Below are 13,419 nucleotides of genomic sequence, written 5' to 3'. Positions count from 1 at the left end.
GACTAGGGAGACCATACAGTCCCTATTGAACGCAGAAGGAACGACAGTGACAGGGGATGAGGAAAAGGCTGAGGTACTTAATGCCTTCTTTGCCTCAGTCTTTAATTGTAAAGAACGTCGTTCATTCTGTGTACAAAGCCAGGAGCTAGAGGAGCAAAATGAGGCTCCCGTGATCCAAGAGGAGGTCGTCAGAGCCTTGCTAGCTCGACTAGACACCCACAAGTCTATAGGGCCGGATGGGATTCATCCAAGGGTATTGAAGGAGCTGGCGGATGTGCTGGCCAAACCCCTTTCCATCATCTTTCAGCAGTCCTGGAAGACTGGGGAAGTTCCCCTGGACTGGTGGCTGGCTGATGTTGTGCCCATCTACAAGAAGGGTCACAGGGAGGATCCAGGGAACTACAGGCCTGTCAGTCTGACCTCAGTGCCAGGGAAAGTCATGGAACAGGTGATCTTGAGTGCTATCATGAAGCACATGCAAGAGAACTGGGTGATCAGGCCCAGTCAACACGGGTTCACAAAAGGCAGGTCTTGCCAAACTAACCTGATCGCCTTCTGTGACAAAGTGACTTGGCTGCTGGATGAGGGAAAGGCTGTGGATGTGGTCTTCCTGGACTTCAGCAAAGCCTTTGACACAGTTTCTCATAGCATTCTGCTTGGGAAACTGTCAGCCTCTGGCCTGGACAGGTGCACACTCTCCTGGGTGGAAAACTGGTTGGATGGCCGGGCCCAGAGAGTGGTGGGAAATGGTGTGAAATCCAGCTGGAGGCCAGTGACAAGTGGGGTTCCCCAGGGCTCAGTGCTGGGTCCAGCCCTGTTCAATGTCTTCATCAATGATCTGGATGAAGGCATCGAGTGCACCCTTAGCAAGTTTGCAGATGACACTAAGCTGGGTGGAAGTGTCGATCTGCTGGAAGGTAGGGAAGCTCTGCAAAGGGACCTGAACAGGCTGGACCGCTGGGCTGAGTCCAATGGCATGAGGTTTAACAAGGCCAAATGCCAGGTCCTGCACTTGGGGCACAACAACCCTGTGCAGTGATACAGACTAGGAGAAGTCTGTCTAGAAAGCTGCCTGGAGGAGAGGGACCTGGGCGTGTTGGTTGACAGTGACTGAACATGAGCCAGCAGTGTGCCCAGGTGGCCAAGAAGGCCAATGGCATCTTGGCTTCTATCAGAAACGGTGTGACCAGCAGGTCCAGGGAGGTTATTCTCCCTCTGTACTCGGCACTGGTGAGACCGCTCCTTGAATCCTGTGTTCAGTTCTGGGCCCCTCACCACAAGAAGGATGTTGAGGCTCTGGAGCGAGTCCAGAGAAGAGCAACAAAGCTGGTGAAGAGGCTGGAGAACAGGCCTTATGAGGAGCAGCTGAGAGAGCTGGGGTTGTTTAGCCTGGAGAAGAGGAGGCTGAGGGGAGACCTCATTGCTCTCTACAACTACTTGAAAGGAGGTTGTGGAGAGGAGGGTGCTGGCCTCTTCTCCCAAGTGACAGGGGACAGGACAAGAGGGAATGGCCTCAAGCTCCGCCAGGGGAGATTTAGGCTGGACATTAGGAAAAAATCTTTCACAGAAAGGGTCACTGGGCACTGGAACAGGCCAGGGAGGTGGTTGAGTCACCTTCCCTGGAGGCGTTTAAGGCACGGGTGGACGAGGTGCTAAGAGGCATGGTTTAGTGTTTGATAGGAATGGTTGGACCCGATGATCCGGTGGGTCTCCTCCAACCTGGTTATTCTATGATTCTATGATCTCAATATTTAGTATACCTCCAGTCAACTTGCCTCACTTTTCTTATGTAGGTCTTATCCTCCCACACTGATATTCCCCTGGCATGAACAAACTCACCATACCCCTAACATCGCCAAGAGAAATGCTTATGTAATGCTTGCTGTGAAATCTTTGTTTATTCCCTGTCACTTTGAATCCCAGACACTTGAGACTGCTCAGATACCCATTTCATTTGTCTTTCACTTTACTGTATACTTTTAGTTCGATCTTAACAGTAAAGTTAGTTAATTTATATTATATGCTGAAATAAAAAATTTATGGTAGTCATTTTTAGCCCTAAGGAGTAGATGTTATCAATAAGTTAAAATACCTTCAGCTTTGCCTCGGGATGTTCATATGCCTGAAGCATTCTATCTTCTCGTGATAATACAGTATTTGCTTCAGTCATTTCTTAAAATTACTCTTTAAAATAAAAATTCTACTTTAATACACTTTTGCAAGAATATATACATTTCCAATTGTTTCTTATAGTCATGTCTCTATGAACCTTTAAAAGCAACATACAAGTTCACATGAGCTACTTCTTTTAAAACAGTCATGAGAAACCGTAAAAACATTTTTTAAAGATATTTGTCAGAATAAAAATCAAGCAAAAGTAGCATTTAAACATGCCCTGATTTGCAGAACTCATAACCTAAACTGTGTAGTTGTAAGAATGAAACAAACTCTACCTGGTTTGAATTCAACAATGCCAACTGTAACACCGAATGCTGAGGAAAGTGCAAAAATAAAGAAAACAAAACAAGAAAAAAGGCCCTGAATAAGTAAAATGCAGTTGTCTGTGAGGATACGGTACCTTGGGTTTAGCCTTTTACTGGTTTTATACTGCAGCAGTTTTTAATGTTTCTGAAGTTATTTACAAATTTCCTTCAGAAAATGTTTTAATCTTTGAATTGACAAATATAGGTTGGTGCTTTACAAACAGTATAATGGAGCCCTTCAAACTGTTACAACTTCCAGGCAGAATTCTCTATACCTCCAAGGAGCTGACTTGAGAGCCATTCACATTCACTTATGCAGCAATTTATCACAAAATTTATAAACCTAAAGTACTGGAAGAAACAATTTAGGCTTGTTCTAGCTCATCTTCAAGTTACAAGACGATCTTTTCACCTATTAAATCCAAAATAAAAGGTGCAGGTTGGTACTCTATAGGCACACTTCATTACCTTATTTAAAAAATTCTCATTTTTTTTCTGCAAAGGAAAAACAAGACCAGAGAGCAAGTCAAAGAGAACAAGAGAAACCAACAAACTGATTCAGAAACATTCACACACTAGGCAGCAAAAGAAGATTTCACATTAATAAATGTAGTGGTACAAGTCTTCTACTGTTAAATATAGAGACAGACAGAAATAATAAATACTTAAATTTCTGCAAAGGATTGAATAATATGATTAAGGTTCTAGTAATAGTTAATATCAGCAGGTAACTGATAAAAGCAGCAATGCACTCTTGCCAGCCATTTAGGAGCTTCCTCTGTAATACATTCTGAAGAGTAAACTAGAAAAAAAAAAAACTTAAGCGTGAAACAGAATTCTTAGGAAAGTCAAAATACCACCACTGTCTGAAAACTGGTTTGCATAATATCTCCCAAAAGTCAGGCTGGCTGAAGAACATCTAGAAGTCCAAAAGGAAAAAATGTGAGAGTTCATGACTGCATGTCCTGGATGCTACAATATTCATAGGATGGTGGTTTCTTAATGATAGCGAGGACAATGAAGTTAAAACATTACTTGACAGATTGCTCCTTTGAGGAACAGTATCTCTTACCAGAAAGCTACTTTTTTTGATAAAAGTTATGTTAATGTTTTTGAAAAGCAAGTGCTGTTCTAATAAGTCTCCTGCTTCCATAGCAAATGACCAGCAAATTTTCCTTTCCTAGAAGCCTGCACATTTGATAAACATGCTGATGACGAATGTCAAAAAGAAAATTTATGTCTGGAAATTCTACTAAAAAGGACACTTCTACAGAATAGAGTTGCAAAATTATTTCTGTATTAGGAAAAAGAAAACTTTTGAAAACAGATTTGGTTATGGTGAAGAATATTTGATTCAGAAGCAAAAATTCTGAGCCGAAGTTGTCACTCCTGAAAATTACTTACAACTTTGTTTCAAAAATTTATGACTGAACTACATCTCCCATCCACAGACTGCATGTATCTCCTCCATTAAATACTTTTTCTTAGAAATACAGATAACTCACAATTGTATTAATGTCTGAGAACACTTATCCCCCTTTTTACAAATATCATCCATTATAACAAATATAAATTGACCACATTTATTCACAGATTAATAGACAAACAATGAATATTTATAGTTTTAGAAATGCTGAGTATATGAAGTGCTGCTATTAGTTCAGCACAGAATTGAAAACAAAAAAAAAAAGTTATTAGCAATGAAGACATTTTCAACTAACTGGAATTCAGAAATGCCAGAACTGCAAAGTTTATAATACTCTGAATTAGGATATTCGTTACTTTCAAGACTACAAAAATTTTTATCAGTACTGCATGTTAAAAAAATCATTAAAGTTAAAACCAAAATCATTAAAATTAAAAAAAGTTACCATGAAGAAGCACATACTTTAAGTTTCCAAAAGACAGATTTAAAAGCTAAACATTAAAAAGCAAGCAATTCATGATTTCAGAGTTGAATTCTCAATTACATCTTGCATATTCACCCTCTGCAAAATATATCTAATACAAAATCCAAATTTAGAAGAAATGTTTGTACCCCATCCAGCAACCAGCTGATATCTATCTCCCTTTTTTACCAACACGCACAAAAGAGCACAAGATTCCTGGATTGTACAGGAAGGTCATTTAAAAAAAGGAAGCAGCATTCTCATCTTGACAAAGCATTTCTTCAAATTATTTTACTTCCCCAGGGAAGGCACCCAGGCACCAAAGGAAAGAACATGTTTGCATAGCTGATTTAACCTTTTTATTTAGAGAACACGTGAGTGTTAAGACAATTTTTTTTCAGATGTATTAAGCATTTGTTTCTTATCAGTCAAGTTCTGCTTTCACCTGCCATTGCTGATTACCTCTTAGTTGAAACAGCGATATTTGCTTAAATGAAATGCATTGATAAATGCTGTTTAACTAATGCAAACGAGCAAAGAAGCAAGAAATGATATGTTAAGAAAGCAGAGAACACGGCTGTTATACAGAGAAGAATCTCTATGAATTTGCTATTTTAATGACCTATGGCACAGTCATATTTTCAGCTCAGTGGAAGATGCACATGCAAACCCCCTGTTTCCCAACAGAGCTAACGTTTTAAATCATTTTTATGAAAATATTTGCATTTACATTGCACTTCTGTGATTACTTAGGGCCCATACCTTGTAAGCATGCACTGTAATCAGTTTATTACTGCAGCCATTCTAACACAGTACTACTGATGACCCATCTGCACAAAGAACAACCACAAACATTCTCTTTGTGAGACCAACTTTTGACGATTTGGTTCTAGTGGAGTCATTAAGAAGCCCAGAAAAAAGCAAAACGCTGCTCACCCTGTTAGGCATAATGCAGACTCTACTGACTGAAATGGACTTCTGCTGCTATATCTTGTGTTTCTTACTGTTTTAGCTGTTGGTTGTTTGACACATCACAACAAACACACCCTTTATAGTAAACCAAAGACATTTCTTGTCTTTTAAAAAGGTTTCAAATACATAGTGAAACTACCGTGCAGCAGCTCTGCAAAGAAAGCCTGTAAAAAATACTTCTGTACATTTAGCACTGACCTGCTAAATCCAGAAACAGAGATGGCTCCCCTGTTTCCAGTCCAAGATAAATTCAGCCACTGGATGAGAGTGCAGCGAGACTGTAGGTATTCCAGAGATGTGTCATTAATCCTTGCCCAGTAAGGTTGTAAACTGAGATGAATGTATTGTAGAGGATCACAGCAATGTTGATATAGTAGCTTACAAGTTTGTGCTAGTCTACACAGGTCTGGTACTGTAAGGTGACTCAAAATCAACTGGATGAGCTATAGTGAAAACAGAAAAAAAAGTTGCAGATGGTCATATAGCACTTGAAATGTTAAGGGAAACCTGCAAAGGAATAAGAAAAGACATTCTAACTTCAAAGCAAAGTAAATCCTTCTACTTAAAAGTAACTTCTGGAATAAATCATTGATTAACTATTAAACAAGACCGCACTGCTTTCCAATTTGACAATGCATTAAACAAGAAAGGAAAAAGCAGATCAGCATATGAAAGTGACAAGAAGCTTCCAAATCAGAAGTTTCTCTACCCATGCTAATTTTAACAGTGATATATATGTAAACACTCTGTTTACATATTTCCCTTCACAGTGTCTGCACTGCCATTGATCAGGACACTCAACTGGCATCTTCTTTCTTTTCTGGATTTAGCTTTTTAAGATGGTAGCATATTTGCAGAGTACGTGGAAAAAACACAGCGTATCCCAGATTCCCCACAAAAAGCTGAACTGATTTCAGATTTATTAATCTGCCTCCTGTTTTAAAAATCAGTGGTTTGTCTTCTACCCTATATCCTCTCCCATCCGCACTGGAGTACACAACTAGACAAAAAAACTCAGTGTATTCAGATCCTCCGTTATGAAGCAATCTCTTTCTTGATGAAATACTTTGAGAGCATTTTTGTTCTATGTCAGAGTAAAATCTGAAAGGCAAAACCTCTTTTTACCTTTACCAGATTGTATCATCTCAGCTTCAGAATAATCACCAGCCCTTCTGATGAGCATTACTATATATGTTTTCATCATGACTTATCTCGCATTCAGAAATTAAAAATTATCCCGTCTTCTATCACATTTTGTTTCCCTTTCTAAAGGAATATCATGACACAGGGAAATACTCACTTTATGAAATAACAAAAATGCTCAATGAAAAAAAAAAAATCTCCTTCAGCCTAGAAACTTGAGAGAAAATGCACTTGAAAAATGAAATCTAAAAATTAATGTTTACTTTACCAGGGCTGCCTTGAACAGCTGTAAGTACCTGCACTCAAGTTATGTAACTAAAATTGACAAAGGTCTTTCAGGCAGATCGGGAAACAATAATTCGCTGAAATGAATGAGTGTAAATTAAAAAAAGAAAAACACCCACAAACCAGCTTAAACTGAAGAGAGTCCCCTGGCCCTTTCCAAATACCACAATGTTTCATTTTAATGTTTTATGAGGATTCATAAGACAAAACTGCCAAAAATCGGAATAAAATGCTTGACATAAAATGAAAATGAAGCTTTTTGTGAAATCCAAACAGATTGTACTTCCAACATACCAGTTTATGCAGCTAGCTTCCGCCTCCCTGCCTCCCCCCTTCGTTTTTGGAAGAGAAGAAATAAGAAAACAATCCAACTTCCTGCAAAATGAAAAATGTTACTTCCTACTCAGCTCCAGATTTAGTATTTGGATTTCAAACATGATCTACGACTCTTCAAAAAATTTAACTTTTACTCCAATGCCAAAATACAGTGTTTGCATATACTCTTGCTTCTCTTAAGCTTGATTTCAGCCTTCCTTCTCCTTCTTCCTTCTCCTCTTTTCTCCTTTCCCCTAAAACCAGACCAAGTTTTGTGTCTCTGCAGGTGCCGGGAACTCTCAACCTCAGCTTAATGCAGAGAATCTGCACAGACATTTCAATGTGACAGCAACATATGTGTATATCTATATATATAAAATATAGGTATGTATATATAATAACTGCAGTTAATATAGTATAACCAACAAAGGTTGCTCCCAACTGACATTAAAGTTGTTGGGATTTTGGTATCTGTATTTAAGTGAGAGCAAAATAACTAGGAGCTAACACATAGTCAATATATTGATTATTGCTTGACTCAGACCCATACTTAAGATTGGAAGTAGCTTAACACAGTTTTGTTTGTCATTCTGATACTGGATACCTAAACACATTCCTATTTTTCTAAGACCATCAATTCACTTTAAACAATTTTCAATATTCTGAAAGATGGCTTTAAACTATTTTGCAACCTTTCAGCTATTCCTCATTCTGTAGCCATCTAAATATCCATTTTATTAATGTCTTTCCTCTCAGATTTTCCAATGCTTATTTAATAAGTTTTCTAGAGGAAAGAGCTCAGCAACAAAGGCTGCAGTTAGCTAAATTTACATCTACAATTAATATGGCATAAAAATGTCTGATAAAAAGAAAGTAACACAAGTTTTGTTCAATAGGAAAAAAAGGAGTTATTTTGTAACTTCTGAGCAATAAAGATAATCGTGAGTAAAACGACAAATGCCTCACCGATGTCCCTTTACACTAACTGATGACTTCACTGAGTATTTCATAACATACAAGATGCTGCAATCTTTCCACACCTGAGATGAAATCTCTTGCCACATGAATGTCTTAATGAGAAAAAAAAATCCTTTATTTTTTACTGAAATTATGCTACTTCATAATATCTAGAATGAAAAAATATAATGAAATTTCTCTACTAGGACATTAAGATACAAAGTACTTTTATCTGCCTTTTGATTAAACAAAGATAACAGGTTCCAAACCTACAGGCTAATAAACATTAATCACCACTGGTCTGGAGTCTGGTGTCTGTCAGAAATTCACTTTTTATGTATGTCTATCCTAGCATAAAGTACAATTTGATACCATAATGAGTATGTGACACAATGTGCTGTATTGTGCTATGCCATGTTCATGGCTATTTCAAGAAAGTCACAGAACTGAGGATCTGCTTTGAAAATTAATTTTGTAACAGTTTCTTGCAAACGACTAGTTTTACTCTACATTTATGAAAAATTATGGCAACTATTACTGTTTCACACTTTATATAAATCAATCAGTAAAAATAACAATTATTGGAAAAACAATAGAAAGGAGTATAATGAGGAAAACCAAACATAATTTATACAACACTGATTGCCTTTCTAGGCTATGATGGACCAAAAGTACAATAGGACTTTCTCTCCCGTTTCCGGGGCAAACATGACACATGCCAGCTTTAAAGATGTGGCGAGATCAATATCCACTACATTGAAAAATTCTAAAAACTGGAGGCTTCCAAATTATAATAATTCAGCAACCAGCAGCATACAAATTCATTGTGCAGTGTTTGCACAAAAAAGATCCTGATTCATACCCGATCTGTGTGTGTTTTATCACCACCATAGACCCAGACTGCAGCACCTTACATATACACATATATTCTGAATTATCACCTAAAAATATAACATCTATAAAAAAACAGAAATCTTGCCCACTACAAAGTTCACTTAAGAGCTCAGACAGGATTGCCACCACACTCTTCAATACATGTGGTAAAACTTTATTAATGGTGTAGCTTCTAAAAGTACTTAGCTACCCAAAAGTTTCTCCAGCTTGTTAAGCTTTTTTGCTGAATAACAGCAAGCAACAACTATTTGTACACAATAAAATACTTTCTGGGGCTAGAGCACAATAATGCAGAACTTGATTTGGTCAGAAAACAATGCCTGGACGCTGGTCAAACCTTGAACAAACTGCACTTTCTACCAATTTCCTCTTCCAATTCTTCAGCATGGGTCCCTCCCATATGAAAATACCCTGGCCTGTGCAAACCACTCATCCAGAAACACATGAATGACTTGCCATTTTTTCATTCTGCAGCTAGAGCTTCCACAACTGAGACTGATGCATTAGAATTGATACCAAGACACGCTCAGATAAAGGACAAAGATTATGTGCACCAAAAGGTAAAGAGAGGAGGCAGGAAGGTGAAGATGCTACTTTAGGGCTTTTGACATTACTCTGCACAGTTTAAGAAAACACAGTCCCCAATTCCACAGGCCTGTAGATTGCACAGCAAATGGATACATATTTAATAGTGCATGTGAACACATGAAATGTGTGCAACTGTTTCACAAAACATAACCATTTAAGTGCCTCTTTTCTTCATCCTACTCGTATAACATGCTTTGGCTGAGCGGGCTTTACACCACCAGACTATAGGCTCTGATCTCCTCAGCAATGAAAGGCCATAAATGTTTTAGGCCCCTTCTTGATTGAAAGAACAGAAAAGGATCTCACTGACAGATTGCACAATCAAGTAATCAAGACTCCAGGAGGACTAGAGCTGGAGAGATCTTCTCCACGCGCCCTTGCTCAGCTCAGCACCTAGTCTGCTATAGCAACTGTCAGTATATTGGCCATTAACTGAAGGGAATCTTGTGCCATATGGTTAGGAGCTGTTAAGACAGGTTTTTAAGACCCTCTTGAGTTTCTCTTTCCAAAGAGAGGCATAAAATCTTGCCGATTATCTAGAAAGTCTATGAATATTTGTTCTGGAAAGATGCAAGAAGTTTACTGTTGAGGCAAAAAAATTGTATAACCCTGAAAAATGCTCCTTCTTATTGCTGTGACTCTGCTAAGTATCATTTAAGGGATGCAGATCTTACATTCAAGACCCATCTTCCTGGGGCGTAGGTGCCAAATCCACATTTAGCGGTGAAATTCACTTTCCCAGTAGACGTGAACAGCTCATAAATTTTGTAGGCAGCTTTAGGAAAACTTGGCTTCAAGGAATGACAAAGATGTCAATTATATCTTTTTATATCAAAATTTATATTAAAAACTATCTTTTGGACTGCAGCACACAAGATTTCTCTTGACTCTCCTCTCTGGAGAACAAAAGTTAAGTTCTTGCTAGCTAGCACATTTCGATTAAGTCTCAAAATGCACGAGGTACGCTGTGGCAGGTATTCCTCCCCTTTCTCAAAGGCTTTTAACTTTTTCAGGCCTTCAGGTCTCAGGCATTCCTGCAAAGCCAACTAAGACCAAGGCCTGACTCCTTCCACTTTACAAGCAGGACAACTCAGTCAAAGATAACTGGGAAGAAAGACAAGGACATGAAGCATCTCCTAAAAAAAAAACTTCCTCAATATTAAGGCAATTCTGGAGAACAGATGATGGTGCGAATACCTCACAGCTACTAAGGGCTGGTTAACACTGTCCATGGAAAGAAAATTCTCTCTCCTACTGCATCCAGGATTTCACACTGTCTCCTGAGGCAGTTTGTGTCCCAGGAGTCAAGTGTTTTTCTCCTGTTGACAGAAGTAATCTAGAATCTTACAGTGTTTTTAGAGCTCACATTGCAGCAAGCCATTCCTAATGCCATTTTGAGTAACATAGTCTATGAAGGTATAGTCTATGGAAGTTTCAGAAAGACAACAGAGGCAAAACAAAGGCTGGAGGAACTGCTGCCTACTTAAAGATTGGCACAGAAGACCATTCTGCCTGTGTATTTTGTGAATTACAGAGGGTAGCTTGAAGAAACCTGAAACATCTAAAATAGGGTATAAGTACACATATGAAGACTAAGGACAGTTACACATTAATAATCAATATATATTGATACATAAAAAGTTATATTTTTTCATGTAATGTAGCAATCAAGCCCAGGAGGAGTCAGGGGTTGCCTTAATTCTTCATTATAAGGTTTGAACACTTCCCAGAAAAATCTGACACTTGTTAGTCTTGAAGACAGCCTGTACTGTTCCCATATCTGAGGTGATAAACAACTGTCACACTATGAAGCACAACATTTTTGTTGTTCTGATAGCCAAGCCTTCCAGCTGGACCAGGAAAGTAGGAGGCTGGGATTTCTGCTGTCACAAAACTAGTCTAGAAATAGTCCTTTGTAGTTCTTCCAATAAATATTTCACCCGTCTTTTCAGTTTCTTTAAATCAAAGCAGAAGAAAAAAAAAATGTGCTTGGTATTGACAGACCACATAAATGCATTCATGAAACCAAACATGGTAAAAAATGGATAAAAGAGGAAGCCGGAACACAAACAGGAAAGCAGAACAGCAAAACAGAGTACACAGAGGCAGACATTCATAGGAGCAACAAGACTACACAAATTTTTTAATTATGATCTTAATATGTATAACTATGTGGAACAGAAAATAAATGAATCAGTCTCTCTGGTAGCCTATTACAGTACAAATCAATTTATCCAACTTATCGATTCATCCTTTTCAAACAAGACTTCCTAGATTTAAATCAAGCTTTTCCTACATTTAATTTTATTGAATGGCTAAACCAAACAAATTTTCAAAGACAATTTCATACATCACCTTCATCAAGCATGAGGACTAAAACTACTAGACAACTGCCAGAATCTTTTAAGTTCAAGAGGTAGAATTCAAAGCTAGAACAACTGATGCACAAACTGTGTGCCAGTGGACAGACCCCTGAGAAATAAAAGCGCAATAGCTATGCCAGTACCAGCAAAGTGGCCTGCTAATATCCATCCATGGAAGTAGACAGACTTCAGGCATAACTATACAATAGCCGCAAGAAACTAACAAAAGAATGCAAGGAACTAACTAGAAAAAATCAGTTTTGACCAGTAAAGCACCTTTACACCCTTAATGATCAAGACAAATACATTGAGTAAACATGCCTTTCTTACCTCATAAGGCAGTTTATCAAAATATCCGTTAGTTGGCCATTCCCTGAGGGTAACAATGCTGAACTGTTTATTAATAGTGTCCATTCCACAGCCATACTTCTCTTCATCCTCATCTTCATCAATATCGTTCATATCAATCATTGAAGACTTAAGTGAAAGCACAGGTCTTTCTTTCACACCATGTAGCACTACTGCATCCAATTCAGTGTAATAGTCCAGAAGAGAGCTGTTGACTTCCAGACGGATTAAGTTTGTAGGAAAGTTTATCTGTTTGATACAAGGTGTGAACTGCCGAGCCTGGGGACCATTCACCTTTGTAGGTGCCTCAGACCAAAGGATTTCCCATCTGTAAAAGAAAAATTGCACATACACAGTATAGGGACTAAGATCAAAATTACTAAAGCAATTTTTGAACACAATTAAGAATGCTTCTTTGTCAGAAGTATTTAAGAAGTGAGAGACATGGTTGAAAAGACAATGAAAATTGTTGTTTTCCCTAGATTTGGTAAACATCCTAAGGATGAATATAACAGGAAACACCAATTCATTACCTTAGTATATTTTGTTTGCATAGCTAACTAACAAAATAAGCTTAATACTCATAGTAATGCACTTGTGTTAAAGTACTGTTATACATGCACAAGTTATTCTAACATTTCACAGGGAAGGTAATCATAAAAAATGGGTTACAGATGGCCTCACAACGATGGTGCATTAGTGTAAGTATGCAGGGAACAGTCCTGCCATGTGACCCAAATAGACAGTTAGCTGCTCTCTCTTATTTCTCCACAAAGAATACAAAAGAAAAAAAAATCCACAGCTTGGACCCTTTAACATCAAACCAGTTCAAACTGCAGCATTACAAATTATTTTTTAAAAAAATTACTGAAAGTTTACTCTGTTTACCTGCCAAGGCAAGCAAAATATCCTTCGAAAAAAAAGTAATTCACTATCAAATTATCCCATTAGTACAATGTTATGGTTAAAACATTACCAAAGAAAATTAGATCTTCAAGTCGTTTTTTAAAGGGTCCTTTGCAGAAAAACTTACAATTTCAAAACTGCTAAACTGAAAAGGTTTTCTCCTCTTTGGCACAATGATAGGAGGAGGTGCAAGGCATGCAAAGTGCTTCCATACATATATCCTTACTTTCAGACCCAGACCTCAAATCTCCTCCAGCAAATGACAGTGAAACCTGC

At 38.0% G+C, this 13,419-nt stretch overlaps 1 protein-coding gene across 4 annotated transcripts in view; it reads right to left on the bottom strand.

The window, feature by feature from the left end:
* Positions 1-13,419, bottom strand: part of FBXL4 (F-box and leucine rich repeat protein 4) — a 67,784-nt gene that overhangs the window by 37,626 nt on the left and 16,739 nt on the right. For all 4 annotated transcript variants that reach the window (XM_069851145.1, XM_069851146.1, XM_069851147.1 and 1 more), the window contains 2 exons: positions 12,220-12,565; positions 5,543-5,787 (listed from right to left, as the gene is read on the bottom strand). In XM_069851145.1, coding sequence (XP_069707246.1) covers positions 5,543-5,787; positions 12,220-12,565 — 591 coding nt within the window. The remainder of the gene's footprint in view (positions 1-5,542; positions 5,788-12,219; positions 12,566-13,419) is intronic.

This window comes from Phaenicophaeus curvirostris, chromosome 2 (genome assembly GCF_032191515.1).
Source record: "Phaenicophaeus curvirostris isolate KB17595 chromosome 2, BPBGC_Pcur_1.0, whole genome shotgun sequence".
Lineage (NCBI taxonomy): Eukaryota > Metazoa > Chordata > Aves > Cuculiformes > Cuculidae > Phaenicophaeus > Phaenicophaeus curvirostris.
The sequence above is the reverse complement of the archived record's forward strand: the minus strand, read 5'-3'. Positions and strand labels throughout refer to the sequence as shown.